This window comes from Monodelphis domestica, chromosome 1 (assembly GCF_027887165.1).
Source record: "Monodelphis domestica isolate mMonDom1 chromosome 1, mMonDom1.pri, whole genome shotgun sequence".
NCBI classification, from domain to species: domain Eukaryota; kingdom Metazoa; phylum Chordata; class Mammalia; order Didelphimorphia; family Didelphidae; genus Monodelphis; species Monodelphis domestica.
The window spans coordinates 502,800,829-502,825,415 of NC_077227.1; the positions used below are offsets into that span (position 1 = coordinate 502,800,829).

Sequence of the window (24,587 nt, forward strand, 5' to 3'; positions counted from 1 at the left end):
CTTAACCAAATCTTCTAAGGTAGAGTCTGAGCAGTTTTTAAGATTCACATCTGCTGAAATTTCTTTTAAAACTTCTTTGCTATAAGGGAAAGCTTGTTGGATAAATTGGAAGGGTTATATTCAGAAACAAAGGCTACATAAGAACAAACATATCAATAAAATTAAGATGAAAATTTTCTCTATCACCCACTTTGGATTCATTCACAAATTTATATAAACAAGTAATGTTAATATAAGACTTTTTTATTATAGTTTATAAAAAATACCACTAAAACTAATTTGATTCCTCAAAAATCAATGTTCATTTAGTGAAATATCAATGTACATTTATATTAAAGTTGTAGTAAAAATACTGACATTTAATAGTTTACACAAGTCTCATTCATGTAAAAATCACATAGCATGTAAAATTTAATTAGAAAATTCATAATATTCACATATTTTGTTGACAGCTCATGAGAACATTGTCCTAAACTCAATACATAACATAAAATTTCACAGTTCAGTTTTTTAGTATCATAAGATAAAAATAATTTTAGAAAACAAGTTCTAAATCCAGAATGTGCTATGTATTAATAAGATGCACTTGGAAGTAATCTCTGTTCAGACCACCAATAAATTGTCATTTTTATCATGTAATAACAAAATTTAATTTTTATGATAATCTTAAAAATAAATCATTTTCCAATTGCTCTATCCTTAATTTAAAGAAGTCTGGTTGACAATCAAGTTTACCTATATCCTTAAACATGATAATTAGTACAAAAAATGTTGTGCTAGCAGCTTTGACTTTCCATTTTTGGAAACTTGGAAATATTATGACAAAACTAAATTTGGATTGTTTAAAAACAGTATAAAGTCCTGAATTTTTCCAAGAAAAAAGCTTAGACATTAACTTTGTAAAATAAAAAATTAAGAGGTAGTGTGTGAAAGGCTAGTGTTTATATTTTAAAAGCTTAACTTGAACCCCTGCACCATTAACATATAAAAAGGTTGAACAACCTATGTGCTAACTTTTTATTGTTATTCCATTCCAAAGTTGCTTTAAAAACAGTGGAATATGAATGGAAGAACCCAAGTAAATTTAAAAAGAACTAGTATATAAAACCTTTTATATAATGCTGTGCAGTCAGTATTAGTTTAGTGGTACTATAAACAAAACATATTTAAGTTAGATATCCTGTGTTAGATATTCATTATTTTAGCAATACTTTCATTCTTCACATAATTTTATTACATATAAATCCTTCAAAATGGGAGTCATTTAATTCTTCATCTTAATAGCACATATTATAAAGGCATTCACACTAATCCCATCATAAAGTTAATTAATAAATAATTAGTTCAGGGAAAGTGTCCATAAATCTTAAAAAGGAAACATGCATTTCTTTATAATAGTCTTAAGTTCTATATACAGTGTTCATGCACATGATAATTATAAATACAAAAAAATTAAGCAAAGAATGAAAGTTAGCAGCATTACTAGTTCTATTTGGATGCCTGTGTGAAAGCAATAAATATCCTCTCAAAAAATTAATGTAAATGTACTTCACTTGCCAGTTTGTCCTTTCCGTAATCCAGAGAGCAGTACCATAAATGAAAACCAAAAATCTTTGTAAAAAAGTGCATAAGTTTGTCCTATGTGTATGTAGTTCTCTTCTCTTAATCCAAGTGCATATTTACACACAAGAAAATTCACATTAGAAAGGCACAAATGTACACACAAATAGAAACAAAGAAATTTTCCTATAAGAAGCAATAAAAAGGAATTGTCTTGAGATTCTCTCCAAATCAGCACAAAACAAAAAAGAAAATAAGATGAGAAGTTATAACCAGATGGATTAACTATGTCATTAGTTTGCCAAGGTATGGTATATGTGAGTACTATCTTAAAACAACTTTCACAAAACTTTATTGCATTTAGGAATCACTTCTATGCTTCGTAAACAATTTTTAAGCTGCTGATTATTTTGATTTCTTTGAAAGTTAACACAAAGTATTATATTGCAATTAGCAAAATAAGCATAATGCAAGAAATCAAAGTCATAAAATACTGTAAACCAAGAGAAGAGAACTGGTCCTTAAGGTACCAGAGGAGGCAAAATCAAACTTTCACATTAGTATCATTAGATTGTAGCTAAGAGCATTAATACAGAATAGTTTTACTGGGCTCTGCATGGCAGGTTAAATATATAACCACTTCAAATGGAAATGATCAAATTCATTTTGCAGTACTGAAAATGTACCCCTTTACTATAATAGTAATTCTTACAATGTCAGAAGTAAATTTCACTTCCAAATGCTCAAATTCACCTCTAATCCATGATGGGTATTTACATTAGCAAGATCAAACAACATTTTAAATCTTAATTATTGTTTGCATTTCTACTTTATGTCACTGGTACAGAGGTACATATGCTTTTAAATAGCCAAATATAAAGTTCTATGGCACCTTCATTTTAAGAAGCCACTCAAATAACAAATATCATAATGTTATAATCGTCCCATCTTCTTCTAGTGGTTTTTGATCAGAAGCAAGTATTTCATGTTCCATCTTTGTGCCACTCGTGTGCGGTAAATTCCCATCATTAGGAATAAAACCATTCTGTGCTGACTCAAAACTGAGTTCAATTTGTGTTAGTGATTCTAAGCTCTCAGCAGTAGGAACTGCTTTGGGTATTTGCTGAGGCATTCCATTATCTTCAATAATTATGTCTTCTTCATCACTCTCTTCATCTTTAGGATCAAAATTTGTCTCAATGTGAGGTGAGTAGCTGATAAGGCTGTTATCAGTAGACTGACCTGAACTGCCAGAAGTCCGACTATTCCTGACAACATTATTTCTCTGATTTGCTGGTCTCACGGTTATAATCAGGTTACGACTGTTTGCAATCATCATGTCCGTAACTTGATCAAGACTTTTCCCTGAAACTTCTATTCCATTAACTTCTAAAACTTCATCATTAACTGCCAGTAAGCCAGTACTCTGAGCCAATCCACCCGGAACAAGCCTGGATATGAAAATCCCTGGTACTTTTTCCAGGCCATGTGGTGTGACTCTTACGCTAGAGCCATCTCGGATATAGAATCCCAGTGGTTTTTCTGTTCCATATTTGTAAAGACGAACTCTGCGGTGTGTTTCTGGGAGAATATCCACATCTATAATGGAAGACACTGGTCTAAAGTCTTGTGGTAGGCTAATAACTATATTTGGTTTCTTTTTATGATAATCAGGACGTAATACATTTGTCAAGACGTTCTTCTTCTTTGTTAGCGTATCTGTACCAAAGGCACTGTAGTCTGCTTCTTCTATTTAAAAACAAAAACAAAATCGTTAATTATTAGCATTAGTCTACATAGAAAGGCCATCACACTCTATAACATAGCATGGGGCAGTTATGGTGACAGAGTAATATACCAACAAGGATTCATAAGTCATTAACTTAAACACAACCAACTGATAAGTTTTATTCAATTAATAATTTAGTAGCAGTGACATGGTATTCTAAAAAAACCGCTAGATGGCCCTCTTCTGTGATATCATCAAGAAAATTCTGTCAAGATTTTTACAAAGTTGAATCACACACACAAATCACACGTGTCTACTATGTAACAAAAGAAATGCATTGTATTTTAACCAAAACTCATTAAAACTATAAAAGCATATCTGATAAAAATTGCCAACACTGTGAAGGCAGTTTCTATATGAATATGTATTCAGGGCTACAAATATATCTTAGAAATGAATGGGTTTTTATTTGGGTTGTAGATAAAATAAATTGAGCTCAAATAATATTAATATGACTATAAAGCTATAGTAATTTTTCCAAGCAACATTAGTAAACAATTCAAGAACTATAGATTTATAGCCTTTTCTACTACTTTTTTTCCAACTGGATCCAATTTCTTTCACTGCCCTCCCCACCCCACTCCTTTCTCTTTTTAAATAATCATAATACCTGGGTTCAATAGTAAGCTCCTCTGGTAGAAAGTGTTTAGGGTTACACAGGTGATTGAAAAGCAGGGAGACGTATACAAAAGTGTGAAAAAGCTAGGATATTAGGATGTATTCATGAATTAAAGAACAAAACAGGAGACAATTTACATATAACATCACAAAATTTCAGATGAGGAAAGCAAAGAATAGATGTGACAGATGGGAAAAACAGTATGTCCCAAATTTAAAATGTAATGAATTTGATGCTAATATTGTCGAATTTGGTATAACTTGCTTGATCACTTATAAAATATTTCAGGGTTTACTTTTTTTTTAAACCCATACAATATTGTGTATTTGTTCCAAGGCTAAAAAGAGTGGTAAGGGCTAGGACAGTCATAGAGAACCTTTTAGAAATCAAGTGCCCATGCTTGGACCAACACCTCACATCCTACACCAAGATAAACTCAGAATGGGTGAATGACCTGAACATAAAGAAGGAAACTATAAGTAAATTAGGTGAACACAGAATAGTATACATGTCAGATCTTTGGGAAGGGAAAGATTTCAAAACCAAGCAAGACTTAGAAAGAGTCACAAAATGTAAAATGAATAATTTTGACTACATCAAATTAAAAAGTTTTTGTACAAACAAAACCAATGTAACTAAAATCAGAAGGGAAGCAACAAATTGGGAAACAATCTTCATAAAAACCTCTGACAAAGGTTTAATTACTCAAATTTACAAAGAGCTAAATCAATTGTACAAAAAATCAAGCCATTCTCATTCTGATAAATGGGCAAGGGACATGAATAGGGAGTTTTCAGCCAAAGAAATCAAAACCATTAATAAGCACATGAAAAAGTGTTCTACATCTCTTATAATCAGAGAGATGCAAATCAAAACAACTCTGAGGTATCACCTCATACCTAGCAGATTTGGCTAACATCATGGCAAAGGAAAATAATGAATGCTGGAGGGGATGTGGCAAAGTAGGGACATTAATTCATTGCTGGTAGAGTTGTGAATTGATCTAACCATTCTGGAGGGCATTTTGGAACTATGCCCAAAGGGCACTAAAAGACTGTCTGCCCTTTGATCCAGCCATAGCACTGCTGAGTTTGTATCCCAAAGAGATAATAAGGAAAAAGACTTGTACAAGAATATTCATAGCTGTGCTCTTTGTGGTGGCCAAAAACTGGAAAATGAGGGGACGCCCTTCAATTGGGGAATGGCTTAACAAACTGTGGTATATGTTGGTGATGGAATACTATTGTGCTCAAAGGATAATAAAATGGAGGAATTCCATGTGAACTGGAACAACCTCCAGGAAGTGATGCAGAGCGAAAGGAGCAGAACCAGGAAAACATTGTACACAGAGACTGATACACTGTGGTACAATTGAAGGTAATGGGCTCCTCCATTGGTGGTAATACATCGATCCTGAACGACCCAGAGGGGTACAGGAGAAAAAACACTATCCACATCCAGAGGAAAAACTGTGAGAGTAAAAACACTAAAGAAAAACTACTGCTTAATGATATGGGTCGAAGGAGATATGAATGGGGAAATAGACTCCAAATGAACATCCTATTGCAAATACCAACAACATGAAAAGAGGTTCTGATCAAGAACACATGCGATAATACCCAGTCAAACTGCACGTCGGCTATGGGAGGGGTGGGGGAAGGGGAGGGAGGAAAAGAAAATGATTTTTGTAACCAAGGAACAATGTTTGAAATTAAAAATTAAAATTAAAAAAAAGAAAAAGAAATCAAGTGCCCAAACTGTAACCTTCACATCACATGTGAGCCCCCTGCCTTAGCTCAGCCAAGGGAAGAGGATGCACTCCCCTTGGGCTGCTGAGCAGAGAGGTCATGTGAGAAATGTCCTCAGGTGGTGGTGGGGGAGGTTTCTTGGTTCCATTAGGTCCCTTTTGTTGTGGTGATACATATTTAGCTTTTATTATTTAAAATGCTATTTCTTATAAAGAATAAATTAAATATAACATGATTACATAAGCAATTCAAATATTCCATTGGTTAGTTCACCAAGCACTTGACAAAGAACTACTTTCAGAAATTATCTATTCATTAAAACATTCTCTCAAAAAGCAGCAACAAAACAACTTATAAATTGCTATATTTGAAAGTAAACTTGGATCATAGGCTACATGATTATAAACACACTAATTTCCCTCCATATGCTCTAGTGTCTCCAAAGTGAGGGGAATTTTATGTTAATTGGAATAAACATAGAAAATGATCAAATTAACTGTGCTAACTGGAAATCCAGTGCATTTTTAACTATCATCTAAAATTACAGTTTCTTTTCAAAAGCATGCATACTTTTAGCTTAAGTATTTGCCGAGTTAATTTTATTTACAATATCTTTTAAAACATTTCAAATTACTTTGCCTGGATTTATTTTCAGTTTATAAAAAACTTAGGAATATCATGAAGGAATCCAAAGTGAGATAAAACAAAGCACTTTTGATCCCAAAGTGAAATCTAATGTTACTGTTAGGGTGAAGCAGGAAACACTTAAAATTAGACGTTTAAATCATCCCTGGTGAAGGCAGACATATTCATAATTCATAGATCACTTCAAACACTTTATATAAACAAGAACAAAAACCCTAACTACTGAGAGGTAGGAAAAAAAGACTAAATAGCAAAACAATGAATAAGCTGGCATGCAAATTTTATTTAGAATGAGGGAGAAAATGAAATATGTACCAGCTTTAAAGTTGTCAGATAAAAAAAAATTAATTTCCTCATTTTTCAGCTCCCTAGAAGGCTTAAAATATGCCCAACTTTAATACTCTAGGAAAAGAAAAAAATACCTGACCATTGTCATAATCTCATACATGGAAGAATTAGCAAGTGTTAACAAGTCCAAAGGATAGAAAAGACTTTCTTAATGTTTGGGTTCCTCAGATACATCATGTTAATGCCAACACCTTCTCTTTGCAAAACCTGGTATAAGTAACTTGAGAAAACAGCTTCTCTGAATATCTTTTCTCAAAAAATTTCATTTTCAAATAATGTATGAAATAAACATAATGGCATATATGTTAGTGAATAATATCAAAATCCCCATCCATATAAAATTTAGGAAAAAATAAAAATGTCTTCCTTCACTACTACTTGTGGAAAGCTTAAGCAGAGAAACTAATCTGCATAATTTGGCCATGCAGCCAGACTTCATTTGTTACATTCTTGACTAAATTCTCAAAAGCAATATGCCTGAGTACAAAGACACCTTTGTTCTCCCATCTAGCTAATCAGTTTACAGCTACTGGGAAAAGAAATATTTTGGCAGAGAGCCACAGTAGAGGGTGCTAGTTTAAAGTGTAAAGGTGAATGTCCAAATGGAATGCAAGTTGACTTTCTACTTTATCAGTAGATGTATATATGTTCTGGCTCTTTGAAACTATGAGAATATAAAAAAATTTTTTTTTAACTCTGATCAAATTAAATTAATTTAAAGCAAAAATTTTCTTGTATGCTACCAAGAGTCACAATTTGGTAAAATATTAGTGCCATAGCCAGTAATCTAGACTGACATCTGACTTATCCAGCAATCTGAAGTATCCAAAACACAGCCAAGAACCCCAGAGGGGGGAAAAATTACATCACAAATCACATACATTTAGAGAAGACTCCTCCAGGTCCCTAATCAGAGCCTATTTATTCTTATTTTAGGCAATGTGATGCAGCACACATTTGCAAAACAAAGGATTTGAAGTCAGGAGGCCTAGATTTCACTACTCCTCTAGTTTCATTACTACTTAGCTGTGTGATCTTGGGAGGGAGTCATTTAACTTCTCTGGGTTTCAGTGTCCTCATCTGGAAAATGGATCTAATTCAACAAACATTTATTATGTACTATATGTAAGATATGTAACAAAACTTATTTCTCATACAAGTAAGAGTCACAGAAAAGACAAAAATTAGACAAATTCTCTCAAAGCATAGCATTCTGTGTCAATAGCCAAGGTGGGGCTTTATGAATACTTTTTGCCTTTTAAAAATACATAAATATTCCCCAAATTGTAAGAATTCATGAAGGTCACTGTGTAGATAAAGCTGCATCTTAGATGCTTTCTAATCATAGGAAAGACAGTAGTCCCTAAACTCAGGGAACTTGCTAACCAAAAACATTCTTTGTGATTATGCCTGGGTAAAAAAAATGACCTTTTGGCAGCTCTTTTAGAGAGGTGAAGCCAAAGTTTCAAATATAAATTAATTTCCATTTCCAAACTAGATAAGAAAACATCATTTTAGCTAAATTAGTATGTAAGTAAACCATCCATACTATTAGATTAAAAAGTTAAACATAATCAGTAAGTTAGTGTCTAACATTCTTATTGTAGAACATGGAACAGTTGAAATAACTCATTTTATTGTCATGAAAAATGTAATATTCCTCAAGAGTTAAACTTAAAACTATGCCACTTAAGATTCTAGTTTGCCTTCTCTATAAATTTAATCAGGATATCTTTCTTGCAACTGGCCAAAAAAAAAAAAAAGCAGCTAGCTAGTAATAGAAGATCTAGAATCTTCTTTGTAAAAAACACTTTCAGGGTTTAATTCTCTTTTGCTACTATTTCCATGGTAACAGCACTAGAAATATGCAGTTATCCCCTGCCAACTAAAACCAGCCTTTGTTAAAAACAAAAAAACAGGTATAGTATTCAATTGTACCTCAAGCCCCAAAAAGTTATCAAATAAAAACAATTGATTCAAGATAGTTTCCTAAACTCAAAACAAAACAAAAAAAAATTATTCAGGTACTAAAAGATTTATGAAGAGTTCTTCACCCTGAGAATCCATATTTTCTATAAATCACAAATATAATCTTAAAGAAAACCACAATGAAATCTACAATGTATATGACATTTAATTTTTTTTTTTAACTCTTACCCTCCATCTTAGAGTCAATACTATGTATTGGGTTCCAAGGCAGAAGAGGGGTAAGGAAATGGGGGTTAAATGACTTGCCCAGGGTCATACAGCTGGGAAGTGTCTGAGGTCAGATTTGAACCTACGACTTCCCTTCTCTAGGGCTGGCTCTCAATCCACTGATCCACCCAGCTGCTCCCTAGATAAAATTTTAACAAGTTATTACCAAAATGTAGAAAATTGCTACATTGCTACAATGCAAACAAATTTGTTTACTATCAACTAAGGAGGAAGACAGTGGCAGTAGGATATGATTTCCAAGTTTAAAACTGTTTCTTGGACCAAATAGTACCTAGTTATGTTTATATAACCTGCTGTATAAATAGCCATTAAGCTCTTGTCAAGAAAAGTATCAAAATAAAGTGTGATAATGTATGCTTATAAATGGACTAATTGTGCTTATTCCTTGACTGAAAAGCCATCATTTGCATTAAGTTCCTATAAAACACACAAAACTAGAACAGAATATTCTCTGATGAGGAAAATTTTTTTCATTTAAAATGCTGTTTAATTCTACAAGGCTCTAAAAATAAAATTCTAGTCTTAATGACAATATAGGCCAAGTATCCATTTCCCACTATTTAGGAAACGAATGTGAAGAAAATTTAAATAAGAAAAATGAATGCCTTGTTTTGATGTCTTTATTGAAATTAATAATAAAGAAAGGTTGAGATAAATACCCAAAAAAGAATTCAGAAAGGTCTGAATTTTATTATGTTAAAGGAGATCAGAAGTAAATACGCAAAAACAGATGTTGTTTTAACTCCTTTTTTTAAACCCTCACCTTCCATCTTAGAATCAATACTGTGTATTGGTTCCAAGGCAGAAGAGTGGTAAAGGGCTAAGCAATAGGGGTTAAGTGACTTGCCCAGGGTCACACAGCTGGGAAGTGTCTGAGGTCAGATTTGAACTTAGGACTTTCCGTCTCTAGGCCTGGCTCTCAATCCACTGAATCACCCCACTCCCTCCTTTAATCCAACTCTTTTAAAACTTAATCAGATGATATGGTTTATCAATTTTTATCATGTGGTTACCAAAAATGCTTAACATTCACACTCTACCTAATAACAAGTATTATGAATAACACTACATATTCCCAATTACATATGAGTATACTATATAAAAATTAAGGCATAATGATTAAAATGAATAGTGTGGGAAATTTTTCCATACTAAAGGTTGTTGAATGACTACTGATCAAGTTCATACTTTATGTATTTTCAACACTCTGGTACAGTTTAAAGTAGATCAGAGTTGAATAACAGCATGTCATGCCAGGCCTTATGATTTGGTGTCCTAGAATGTGGATGCTACACAGTCACTATCTCCTATCCACCACTGCTATGACATCCTTATTCTCTTCAACTCTTTCCTACTATAATATAGGATATCCCCTGAACCTGCTGGTTGTCTCAATCTTTCCTCATTCAGCAAAAATACAGAAGGCACACACACTACATCCTCAGGTAACCAAATTAAAAACTAAAAGGAGAAAGTTTTTTCTCTTCAGGTTTTTGGTGCCAGTCATCAGAAAAGTTATTTAATATAGAAAATGCCATGATTTCAAATATTCTTTCACAATATAAAAAAGGGATGTTTACAGATTTCTGGAATAACCTATAGACGAGTTTTCCTGTCATTCACTATAAACATATCCTAAGTAGCAAAAAAATTTCATTTAAAACAATAAAAATTTAATAAATCATAAAACAACCACATATTATGGATTTAGCACCAGAAGAGGTCACAGGTCATTTAGTTCAACTTTCTTATATTACAGATGAGAAAACTAAGGCCAAGGGAGGCTAAAGGATATATATTTAAAGTCAATTTTGTACCTTTTCCTATAAATTTTATTTAAAATAACAAAATATCGACAATCAACAGAATAGAAATAGGAATTGTGTTGATAAATTCACTCAAGAAAATATAGTGATTAAATCATTAGTGATTATTTGCCTCATGAGATTTAAAAATATCTATAAATATGTTGTAGGAAAAGACAGAATCAAGCAATATACACTTATTAAGCATCTAACTATCAGGCACGATGCAGAATTAGTCATGGTTTTTGTGAATCACACTTACCTTTTTTTTGTATAAAAATCCTAAGCAGTGGATTGGCTGTTGAAACAGCTTTATGATAGTTATCATCATTGTTTATAGGCAGTAAGTCTCCATGAACATCTGCATAACCTACTAAAACTTCAACATTGGGTATCTTATGAACATGCTGCAGTAATCCATAAAACTCTTCAAATCTTCCAGGTTTAGATCTTTCCAGAGAAAATCGACGAAATTCTGCTCCAAACTAGAAACAAAATATACATAACAAATTACTTTTAAAAATATCAAAAGTCAAAATTCCCATATTGACAAGCATTTATTTAGCACCTTTGAGCCAGAAACTGTGATAGGTATTGGGGATCAACAGGATACTAATGTTATGTCATATTAGCAGGTTAAAACATTTCCAACCAGTTAAGTCAGGAAATAATCAAAATAAAATGTCTAACAGCTTTCTTACCAAAGAAGAGAAATAGAATTAGCACTACAGTATAGTGGAAAGAGGCAGTTGTGGTTTAATGGGTTAAGAGCAATGGGTCTGGAGTCAAGAAGATCTAGAGTTCAAGTATAGTCCCAGAAACTTCCTAGTGTGTGACCTTGAACAAGTCACTTAATCTAATTAATTGCCTGACCAAAAAGGAGCCACTGGAGAAGGAAATGGCAAACCACCCCAGTACCCATGCAGAGAAAACCCATGTGTAGCTATGATCTATGGAGTCATGAAGGGTCACATCTGAACACAAACATCAAGGCCCTGATTTGAGAACAGAGGCCTGTGCCTACTAACTACATCCTGGCTATATTACTAGTCCATTTACCACCTAGTGAAAGCTATCATCTTTCTGTCCTGGGCTGTAAAATGAAGGGGGAAGATGATTTCTAAGGTCCCTTCTGGTTCTAAAATCCAACAATTTACTCCTCTGAGAAGACTAGGGACTTGTCTTTGTCTCCCTAATGGTCATGGCAGTCACTACACATCACTGTCCCATGCAAAATTATTTGAGCATTGAGTTCTTGGATGAGGAACTAGACTCAAGACCTGACAAAAAGGCCTCTCTGTTACTATTGACTGTTATGAAGCTAGTGCTACAACCGTTATTATATTCAATCCATCCATCCTCACATCAACATGGTTAAAATTAATTTTGTTTCTATACTGACTTTCTTAATTCCTAGCAAAGAAATAAAAGAAAATTTCCTGCCTTTTAGAGCTTTCAAATTAGTTTGAACAAAATATACAAGAAAAAGGTGTGAAAATAATTATGTTCAGGGGCATCTAGATCACCCAGGAGAAAGAACCACACCTGGAAACAGAAGGTTCTGTGGTTCAAACCTAGCCTTAGACACTTACTTCCTAGCTGTGTGACCCTGGGAGAGTCACTTAACCCCTATTGCTTACCCTTTGCTGCTCTTCTGACTTAGAAGTGATACTAAGACAGAAGGGTTAAAAAAACAGGATCAGAGATTTAAATCTAGAAGATACACTAGGTTATTTAATCCAATTCCCTTATTTTACAGGTAATAAAAATAATGCTCAGAGAGGCTGTGATCCTGCCTAAGGTCAAAGACCCAGACCTTCAAATTCATCACTCTTCTCACTGCATCCCTTGGTAAATTATCTGAGAGCTATTACTGCCAGAAAAATAATCATACTAACTGGGCCAACCTGAGAATGAGCTTCCCCAAACCTAACTATGCTAGTCCTCAAGCTCCAAAAGGTCAGCAAGCCTTTTCAATGTGGTTGAAAATCTGCCAGAAGATCACTGGCACAGCTCGCAAGACCCCACCTCCTGGTACTTTCAATGAAACTTCCATGGGGGAAGGCAGAATTTTTTATATTATTAACTTATACCAGTAAGATCAAAGGAAAGGTTGAATTGCTAACCAAAGAAGATAGAAGAGAAGCAACATTCATTAATCCAGAATCTCAGTACAGAATATGAAATTCTGCCTCCACTACTTTCCTATTACCCTTTGGTCTCTCATCTGATCAAGGACAGGCAATAATGCAGAAACACATCCAATGATTTTGTTTTTGTACTTCCTCAACAACGTAACTACACAACATATACATCCAACTATAATTGAGGTAAGTTGTTCTAGCAGATAGAGCATTGGACCTGCAATCAAGAAAACCCACATTTAAATCAGACCCTATTAGCTGTGTGATTTTGGGTCATTTACCCACCCTTTATCCCAGTTTCCTCAACTCTAAGAGGAAGATCATTAAAGTACCTACACTTGAAGTGTTGTGAGAATCAAATGACCTACTATTTGTTTAAAAGCACTTATGGGGGCAGCTAGGAAGATGGGAGGTCCTGGCCTCTGACACGTTCTGGCCGTGTGACCCTGGCCAAGTCACTTAACCCCCACTGCCTATGCTTTTACAGCTCTTCTGCCTTGAAACTGGTACATAGTATGGATTCTAAGCCAGAAGATATGGGTTTAAACGGGGAAAAAAAGATCTTAGCACAGTGCCTGGCATATAGTACATACTATATAAATGCTTATTCCTTCCTTTCCCTAAAAGGAATGTTTTTAGTCCTATTATGAAAACCATCACAGTTCTTCTTAAAAATGTTCATCGTAATAAAGCGAGCATAATAAAAATAGATAAAAAATATCAAATCAAAGTAACATTCAATTAGAAAATCTCCAAATTGGAAGGAGCCTCTAAAAGCATCTAGATCAACCGATAGCTGAACAGTAATCTCCAACAAGTGGTCATAAATATAACAGCAGTATAAAAATTAGCAATCTAAATCAAGTACCCGGAAGAAATGTATTTTTCTATAAAAACATAATAAAAGTTGCTGAGTACTGATCACACTAGAATGTTTGTGTATGTTACTATTAAAAAGCACAAAAAGACTTTTGAGCTTTTTGGAATGATACTATAAAAATAGGTGTGAAAATTAATACAAGCCTCTTCACTGAACACAGCAAATAAGCCTTTTTTGACAACTCAGTGCAATACAAACTTCAAACACCATCACTTTTGTCCATCTTTCAATTCCCAGACCTGTTGTACGGTTTTTCTACCCAAGAAATTTACTTCTCCCCAAGTGCTAGATAAATAAGGTAAGATTACAGATGTCTCAACAAAATCCTTAGGTTCCCATTTACCTTTCTAACCAGTACTAGATTCATTTGAACATAATCATTCCTTATTTACTCTGTACTTACTATCACTAGCAGGAAAATATTTAAATTATTCCTGACTTTATATGGGTAGGTTTATATTGTTGCCAATTAAATTTTCCAAACTCACTATTTTGGACTCTTCTAACTAAATACCTTACTTGAAACCAGTATTAGAACATACATACATAGTACATCACAAATATATAGGTACTTTGTTAAATTGACAATGATCATTCCCCCAACTGGTAATGGATCAAAGGATATGAATAGGCATGTTTTGGAAGAATAAAGCAAAGCAATATATAGTCATATTTTAAAAATATTTTTTAAAATGCTCTAAATAATTGACCATAGAAATACAAATTAAAACATACCTATCAGATTGGTAAAATGAAAAATGTCAAAGAAGATATGGAAAAATTGGGACACCACTTCTGGAAAAATTGTGGATTGATTGGACCATTTGAGAGAAATCTGGAATTATACCTCAAAACTTATAAAACGGTGTAGATCCTTTGACTCTGCAATACCATTGGTAGGTCTGCTTCCCATGGTTATCAGGGAAAAAGAAAAGAACCTATACATTTCAAATATTTATAGCAGTTCTCTTGGTGTGTGGTAAAGAAATGGAAATTAAAGGGATGCCCATCAATTGTGGAATGACTAAACAAGTGGTGGCATTGAACTGTGACAGAATGCAGCCATGTTATAAGAAATGATGAGCGAGATGATTTTTTTAAAAATATGGAAAAAACTTGAATGAAATAATGAAGACTTAACCGAGCAAAACCAGGACAATTTGTAGATAGTAATGCAATATTGTTCATGCAATACTGTTCAAAGAGTAACTGTGAATGATTAAGTGAGTCTGAGTAACATGAATATTCAAATTAACTACAAAAGATCTATACAGGAAAAATCTATTCACTTCCAGAGAAAGAATTGCTATATGGAAGTATGTACAGTATGGTTTTACATAAATATCTGTCAAATGTTGGCCCCTTCTCTAAAGTGGGGTTGGGAGAGAGAGGGAAGGAGGCAGTTTGGAACTCAAAATGTTGCAAAACACAAAATTAAGGGTTGTTTTTTTTCAAAATTAGGTTTTTAAAAGTATATATGTACACAGCAGCTTTAAGAGGCAATAAATTAAACTACATTTCTGAAATATAAACATACTATCATTTGTCAAGAAAATAAGGTGATTCATACCTACTCTGAGTTTAGTCACACCTACACATTACAAAATAAATAAAACTGAATAGAAACACCCTCCATATCAGGGTTAGAGTCCTATGACAACATCAAAAGTCAGTTTCTTGTTTTAATTACCCTGATGCTGGGGGCAGCTCAGTGGATTGAGAGCCAGGCCTAGAAATGGGAGGTCCTAGGTTCAAATCAGAACTCAGACACTTCCCAGCTGTGTCCCTGGGCAAGTCAATTAACCCCCATTGCCCTTACCACTCTTCTGTCTTAGAACCAATACCCATTGATTCTAAGGCAAAAAGTAAGGGTTTAAAAAATAATAATTACCCTGATGCTATCAAAATTTCATATTTGTTAGTAGTTGAAAAAAACAAAGATGTTTCTCAATATTCAATGCCATATGGATTTCTCAACCGGACTATCATTATTACTAAAATTTAATACATTTCCACATTTAATATCTTAACATTTTAGGTCATTTTGCTACACATTTGCAAAATAAATTCTCTTCCAGATGTTTCTTTTTTCTTAATAGGATGCCATTTTAATTAAGGCAATTGGAAGATTTTATGGCTTTACTATAGTCTGCTCTTTTGTAAATAGTTTTGTAATTTCTGGCAAAAATAAGTCTTCCAAATAACAAGTAATATTATTTTGCTTTTTGCAACAACAGGTTTAAGAGGAACTTTTTACAATCTGAGGGAAAGCACCAAGATATGGAAGAAAAGCAGATCCAATCAAATATTATTGTCAAGAGAATTATTCACTATGTATGGTTTCTTTTTTTTTTTTTTAAACCCTTACCTTCCATCTTGAAATCAATACTGTGTATTGGTTCCAAGGCAAGTGGTAAGGGCAAGGCAATGGGAGTTAAGTGACTTGCCCAAGGTCACACAGCTGGGAAGTATCTGAGGCCAAATTTGAATCCAGGACCTCCCATCTCTAGGTCTGGCTCTCAATCAAGCTACCCAGCTGCCCCCACTATGTATGGTTTCTAATAGTTAATTCTTACCATCCAGCATGTCATCTGAACAGTAAACTTTTTTTCATGGTCACTGAATAACTAATTTTAAGATTAGCCCAAGAAAGGTAATGAAATCAGGAAGTGCCATAGCTTAAAGAATCAATACCCCAAGGTTATTAAAGGACTCTATAATGATAACTGGTTGCAAAAGCTCTCAACACAAGAGATAATTGACAGCTAAGTCTACTGCACAGAAAAAATGCATTTCAAAGTTAAAAATATCTGTTAATGAAAAGAGATACCAGCTCCTCTATAGGTGCAGGATTAATTCAGAGCCAAGTAATATTTCTTATTTATGAAATCAACCAACTTTTAGCAATGATTATAGCAGAGTATATTAAAATTCAATGCCATTACACAAGTTGTGCTATTAATAAAGCAATGTGATGAAGAACTATTGTTTAAAATACTCTATATGTGAAAAAAGATATATGGCTATCATCATCATTTAAAAATATTTGTCCATGTTACAAAAAAGAAAACAATTTCACCAATAAAAATGGGCATTTTCACCATTGATATTAAATTTAATGACAATCCACTTATTAGTAATAAGAATTGGAGGCAGCTGGGTAGTTCAGTGGATTGAGAGCCAGGCCTAGAGACAGGAGGTCCTAGGTTCAAATCTGGCCTCAGACACTTCCCAGCTGTGTGACCCTGGGCAAGTCACTGAACCCCCATTGCCTAGCCCTTACCACTCTTCTGTCTTGGAACATACACAACATAGATTCCAAGATGGAAGGTACCGGTTTAAAAAAAAAAAGTAATAAGAACAGAGAAACTGTATTTACCCTACTGCTGTGCTTATCTAGTCAACCATGAGCCATATATACAAAGCATGTATCTCAAATCAAACTCTTCCAATGACTATGAGAGTTTATAAAAGCTGTACTTTATAATGTATCAAATATGCCATATAAGTTATCTAACTGAATACACACGTACACATGAGAATTTTAAACCAACTGGCAGAAAAGGAGAAAATGTGCCATAGTCCATAATACACATTAATTTCTTTCAATAGGCATTTGAGGATCATTCTGCAAGGCATCATAACAAATGCTCATCACTGTATGATTTGAAATTCCATCATGTTAAAGACATCATGTGTAGAATGAGTATTAATTCATTTTTTAAAATGTTAAAACCAACTGGCTATGTTTAAGCCAATACTTAGTTTTGAGATCTGTGCACTAAAGAATTTTTTGTTAACCTAAGCTCCAAAATCTAGTGTCAGGATTATAAGAAGACATCTTGATCATCCTGCATGGGCTCACTATCAATATGGCAAGATTGATTGTGAATCATATTACTCTCAACCAAGCAATTTCAATTTGCAATGACAACTCCATGAAGGATAGAGAGGGAAGAGTATGTTCTTTAAAATGCAAGTCTAAAGTTGTTTATCTGATAACTACATTTATGTTCTAATTAAATAGTACATGAAGTTGCAATCAAATCCTACAACATATATAGACACACACAGGGAATGGAATCTTGAATATTAAATTTTAAACACAACACAAATGTGGATCTCCTTAATCTCATTTTAAAGATTACAGAAATGTGAACAAATTTGGTTATTGGTCCGGGAATGCATTTAGTTTATGTATTCTTAAAGAAACCTTTCCCTAGTACCTACATTTCATGGATCACTACTCTTACTCGGCAAACCCTCATTTTGAATTCATGAATTCAATTGTGTAATATTATGTTACATTTGATCATTATTTTGTAGCTACTTTCAAGAAGCTTTACATGTTTTCTGTCCCTTTGTTGTACTATATGTAAACTTACGAGGGGCAGAAGCCATATTCTATTTGCATCCCCCAAAAGCCTAAAGCAACGTTCTAGTTTTCTCACTAACCAGTTATATGAAAAGTTATATGAAATGATGCAGGTCTCTGGTCCTCAGTCTCCAGAGCGTAGGGTGGGGAGAAGAGGTTGGACAAGAAAGTCTATATGGTTCCATCTAGTTGATGTTCTGAGTTAAGCAATAGTTAAATCTCTTTTCCGAATGTCTATTCCACCAGACCTTTGATCACACCCTTACCTCAAGACTTATGAATATCCCCACCACTCGGGGATTCAGTCGATATTTAATTAACTGGTTCTTAACTCATAAACTGCCTTTACGTGGTTAAAAATTTCACGTCTATGTGTTTGCGTGTGTTCGTTCCCTTCTCGACAGACCAAAGTTCTGTTGTTAAATATTAAAGAAATTTTAAAATTCTTTTGTGGTGAGTTATTACGTTCAAAGAGTACACAGATAACAGGACTATAACAGAAAAGACCTTATTTTTTCTACATTAGGTAGCAAACCTAATTGGGTGAGGTAAATTTTCTATTCCTTGGGCTAGTGAGAGGGGAAAAGAGCAAGCATTATGTAAAATTGAGTGTCAGGCAGCTTAACTCTCAGCAAAACCCTAACCGCTTAATCCAATTCGGTCAATCAAATCAAGTTTTCCTCCTTCCAGCTAACTCTTTTGCTAGACTATAATCCCTTCTTTTCTACAGTCACCGGCAGGGTTACAAAGTGTGGAGCTGGAAAGAAGGAATGCTGGTTAAACACAAGGTAGCAATAACTTGATCCTCTAAGAGTCCTGGGCAGGTTGGGCACAGGTGTGCATCCACATCTCACCATTCGGGCCTCTCCCCCAGTTTCCTCTCCAAATTCCCACTTCCAGGCGTTCGGAGTCGGGTCACGCCCCCCCACCCCCGCACCCCACCTGTGCCTTCTTTCCCCTCACCCTCTTCCCCGTCTCTCCCAGCCTCCAGTGCTCCCGCGGCCCCGCACCCACCTTGCTCTTCACCTCCATGGTACCCAGGCAGCCGCTGCCCGCACCGTGCCGGTGAGCCCGGTTCATGGTGAGCGCGGGGGGAGGAGGGGAAGACAGTCTGTCAGTCCGGCTGGCGGGTCTGCCCCAGGCTTCCTCTCCCGGAGCGAGACGATTGATAGGAGGGAGAGGCTCCGGCCTGCTATGCGAACAAACCACCTGCAGCCGCGGTGGTGGCGGTTTCTCCTCTTCCTCCTCCTTCGGCTTTCAGTCCTTCAACCCGCGGGGCTGAGGAGGAGGCGGCAGCAGGGGCAGCGCCCGGCTGGAGGCGCGGAGGTGGCTCCGGGGATTCCAGGAGGGGGAGGGGGCGGCCAAGAGCGCCCAGCCTCGCTCTCCACAGGCGCGATCCCGCCCGCGCTCGCGCGCACCCCTCACACACCTGCAGTTAGATGGGGGTTGGGGGGCCGGGGAGACGCCACGACTGCGGTGTGCGCGCTCACCTGCCTAATCGGACCCTGGAAGAGAGGCCGAGAAGGGGAAGAGGAGAAGCGTCTGGATCTTCTCGTCGGCCCGGGAACGAAAGCTGGAGTCTACCACCGATAAGCTCTACTAGTTGAATGGAATGGAGAGGAAGAGAAGAAAAGGGAGGGGAACGTCACGCGCCCCTCCCACCCCCGCGCCAGCCGAGAGACGCCCCGGGGAGCACCTGAAGAGCGGGGGCGGTCTCCTCCCCTTTCCCATTCAACCCCTCCTTAGCCCGCTGTAAGGGAGGAAAGTAGGGCGCATGCGTGGCCGCTGGAGTTTCCGCTGCAGAAGAGAGAGGACTAGGGGAGGGCGGGAGGTCTGGGCCGGAAGCGAGAGCGCACCTGGAGGAGGTTTGTGGGGATTGCGGTCTCTGAGCCGCCAACCCTCTGGGCGTCCACCCTCTTCCGAACTCCCGCCCCGAAGGCCTTGAGCACGCGCTCCAGGTCTCCAGTGGACTGGGGTTCTGGGGCCCTTGCGAACGATCACCTGTTACTCTGGAGGCATGCGATTGCGTCTTGTTTGGAAGGAGCACTATTCTCAAATGCATGGAAGACGCCTCCCCAACGAATCTTAAAGATCTGTATAAATATCAGCTATTAACTAATAAACCGTGCAAAAGCATAGACTTTCCTGCAGAAAGGCCCACGGCTCGAATTCGTTTTTCTTCTTTCCAACTGGTGCGCAGAGTTGTAAGGGCCTCTCGCTTTCGCCCCGTCGGTACCAATCTTACGCAATGCTGGCTCCAGGGAGCCTTGGCAGATACTGTCTGTCTCTCCACCCCACCCCACTATCCCCCTTTAATTTATGACTCAGCCAGTATCCTTGATGAACTTGAAAGTGATTCTGTGCCCCCTATCCCCACCCATTTTATGTTTCTGAAGTTACCACGGCCAAATAATTCATCCCTTGTAGGTTAGGGCTGATACTTTGATAGAACACACATCCAGACCTTATTCCATATTTGGCTGGAAGACCCTCACTACCTGAGTTTAGGTTCCTTTGACGTAATTCTTAAACTGCTTCCCCTGCTGCCACGATATTATTTTCCTCAGTTCCTTTCCAGGTGTTTTAAAATGCTGTCTTAGAACTTTTAGGTATTACTTCCCTGACCACCAACTCCCACCATCATTTTTCTATAGTAGATAATTTAGGTAATAGCCCTTAGGAGCAGGAATTACCATATCTTTTAGAATTCCCTGGTAGGAATAGTGCTACATTTTCACCAATGATTGATCCTTACCTCCCTTCTTGATGAAAGAGAAAATGGAGATTTCCAGAAGTATTTCTCAGGGTAGGTCCCTAAACTCCAGAAAAAGGTCCCAAGGTAATTTATATTGAGCCACAAATCCTTAGGTGAGGATTATTAAAGATATCTCTGGAGTGGAAAATTACCAGGCTTGAAGTTAAGGAACCTTTGATTCAAATCCTGGCCTTATTTGTAGGTGACCTTGGATAAATCACTTTACTTGTTTAAGACTCAGTTTTTATATCTGTAACATGAAGATACATACACTACTTATTTTACAAAGCTGTTCTGGGGAAATAAACCTTTGCCTTAAAAAGCTAAAGAAATGTTGGTTTTAATTACTATGCAAAGAATTGTTCAAGAGGATACCAAATTTAGCGAAGACTAGGCTTCAGTCTTAAAGGCAGTACAGTTTTTTAGCGTGGCAGAAGAGATTAAACAAATTCAGATAGCCAGGATTCACTGCATTCCTAATTAAGTGCTTTGGAGAGAGGGTCAAAACAAAAATAAATTGCTTTGTCTGGGTATTTTTGTGGTTTCGATTGTGTTATTCCGATAGTCAGATCTTCTTGGGAAGGGACTCCACCTTACCCAGAGGGGAGTGAATTTACTCCTTGACCTAATTCTCAACTAAATTGAGAAAATTACAAAAGACCTACTCACACAACTTTGTAATTTCCTTTACTATAGAGAAATGTCTAGAGAAGAACTTGGAATTTGGAACCTCCTGGTTCTATTTCTTATACTCCCTTTGTATTTCCTTAAGCCAGGCACTAGGAGCCTTGTACCTTCAAGTCTTAAAATTAAAGTTATACTAATTTATTTTTAAGGGCTCTTCTAGTTTAAAATCATAATCAGTTCTAAGCCTTTAAGGCAGATATTTCCCTGGATCTCTTCAGTACAAGTATTATTATCATTTTAGAGATAAGGCAACTAAGAACTCTCAAAAGGCTTTTTTAAAAAGTTCTTGGGAGGGGCCCTACATTCCTTAGGGAGGGGGAAGTATTTGGATCACAAAGAGAATTCTACTTCCTTGGCATTTCTGCTTGCCCAGAGATCTCCTACTGCTGCTGTTCTGAGCTTAGCAGACCTGGTCTGGAGAAAGGGATCTGGAGTCCACATAAGTAATTAACCACCCTAGTTTGTAACCTGCTTTTCTCACCTGAGTATAAATGGGAAATATTGCATTCTTTGTATTTGTAGCCCCCTATTTAGCACAGTGCCTGGCATATTGTAGGAATTTAATGAATGCGTGTTGATTCATTGATTGATTAAGCTTTGGGGGTAGGGTGTGGAGAGATTCAAAACTTCTTGGAAATACTACTCTTTTGGCCCGGTTCCTTGGGAAATACATACTAGGATTTGTAGAAATCCTCCTCTCCAGTTTCATGGTCTCTCTTCTAAAGGATACCCTACCCTGGGCCCATAGTTACAAGAGGAAGAAAATCTTTTGAGAAAGCCTGTTTGTCCAGGAAGTATGGATGGTGGTTTATAACTGTGTTTCAGAAACTCATGTTATCAATACTGGTTTATCAGAGTTCTTCTGACAGAATGGGTGGCCAGTCTCCAGTGTGGGCACAACATTCCTAAAGGTGTTGTCATGCCCCCTCAGGGTGTGGTTTTCCATACATGGACTTTCCTTTCTAGATGGCTGGGCAAGGCTGGAGTTTCCTGGTTCTCCTAGGAGGAATTCACTCTAAAGCTTGCATCATTATGTAATTAGAGGTATAAAAAATCGTTTTAAATTTGATAAAAGAGAGAAAAGGACCATCCTCCTCCAGGACCTTTTCCTAGTGCAGATTCAGCCTGTGATTCAGCTTTTCCCAAGCTATTCAAAGCTCTTGAAGTTATGAGGTTGACACTAATCTACCTTCATCCAACCCTCCCCCAAATCCCCATTCACCTCTAAAACAGAAATCTTATATCCTGATCTTCTTTAGAGTATAGTTATTGCATAGTAGGTACTCAATACTCTTTGAATGAGTGAATGAGATCAGAAAAACTTATCCTTGGTGAATTTAAATTCAATTCAACAAACATTTATTAAAGGCTTGCTTCTACACACTGGGGACACAAGGACAAGGTGGAAAATAATCCTTGACCTTAAGTAATTTTCATTCTACCAAAAGATTATAATTACAGAAATAAGTAAATATGATATAACTTCTGATGTCACACAACTCCACTAAAATTGCTGTAATTGAAATTATTGCCAATCCTTTAACTGATAAATGTAGTGGCCTTTTTGCAGACCTTAGCTTTTGAAGCATTTAATCTCCTCCTCCTGAATAGTCTCTCTTTCCTGGATCTGCAAGAAATTTCTACTCTCTGCTGGTTCTCCTCCTTTGAAGCTTCTTTCTCATTATCCTTTTATTTAAACCTTTACCTTCTGTCTTAGAATCAAAATTATATATTGGTTCCAAGGCAGAAAAATGATAAGGGCTAGGGCCTAGCCACTAGGCAATGGGGGGAGGGGGGAGGGAGAGGTTAAGTGTCTTGCAATGGGTCACACAGGTAAGAAGTGTTTGAGATGACATTTGAACCCAGTATCTCCTGGCTCTCAAACCACTGAGCCACCCAGATGTCCCTCATCCTTTGCTAGTTCATCATTCATGTTCTGTTTTCTATGTGTGGGTATAGTCAGGCCTTTGTCCTGGTACTCTTTTCTCCTTTGTAGCCAATACTCACCTGTATGGGGATAGTGACTCAGTGGACAGAGAACCAAGCCTGGAATTGGCTTTAGACACTTTCTAGCTGTACGATCCTGGGCGGATCACTTAATTCCAGTTGCCTATCACTTACCACTCTTCTGCCTTGGAACAGGTTCTCAGTATAAATTTTTACATAGAATACAAGAGTGTGTGTGTGTGTGTATTTTTTTTTTTAATAATAATCACCTATATGGAAGGAAAAACTCTGAAATCTACCTATCCAATATTCTTTTCTCTCCTAGGAGCCCTTCCATGGTCAACAGCTTGCCTAAATAAATTGGTGAAAAAGCATTTATTAAACACTTGGTATAGATTAAGCACTGGATATGCAAATTTCTCCCATCCCCCCAAATAAGACAAAACAGTTTCTACCTTCAAGAAGCTAAAGCATAGTTATAACCTACCATCCTGGACATAGGGATGATTAGTGAGATCATCAGTTAATTAAATTGTACATCTTTCTGGAATATTCATATTGAATGATTATTGTTCCCTGATATGGAGGTAGGAAGTGAGGATAGGATATCTTGAGTGAGGGAGAAGGCAGAATGCCTTTAAGATGGTGCATCTGGATCAGGCTAGATATGTTGTAAACTCTCACTAATCAGAAGCTCACAGACTCAGGGCAGGATCTGTGTTGAGAGATGTCCCCTGCCGCACAAGAGCATGGCATAAAGATGTTCCTTAAGAATCTCAAACAGAGTGTCCAAAATACATCTCCTTGTCTTTATAGCTTCCCCCACTCCTCTTCCCAATATCCCTATCCTGAAAGTATGGTCATTTAATAAAACAGAAGACTTCCAAGCATTCATAAAGAAAAGACCAGACCTGAACAGACAATTTGATGCCCAAACACAGAACTCAAGAGAATCATCAAAAGGTAATTAAAAAGGGGGGGGGGAATAAAAACAAAACAAAGCAACTTTTTTTAAGGGACCCAATAAGTTAAAATGATATGTATTCCTACAAGAAAAGAGAATATTGG

General features: G+C 36.4%; 1 protein-coding gene across 1 annotated transcript; it reads right to left on the bottom strand.

The window, feature by feature from the left end:
* Positions 1-222: 222 nt before the first annotated feature.
* On the bottom strand, positions 223-19,276 carry PARD6B (par-6 family cell polarity regulator beta). Its single transcript, XM_001369232.4, has 3 exons — positions 19,145-19,276; positions 10,994-11,216; positions 223-3,309 (listed from the first exon to the last, which is right to left on the bottom strand). Exons 1-3 carry the CDS (start codon positions 19,208-19,210, stop codon positions 2,486-2,488), a joined length of 1,113 nt encoding a protein of 370 aa, XP_001369269.1. The 5' UTR covers positions 19,211-19,276; the 3' UTR covers positions 223-2,485.
* Positions 19,277-24,587: the final 5,311 nt, after the last annotated feature.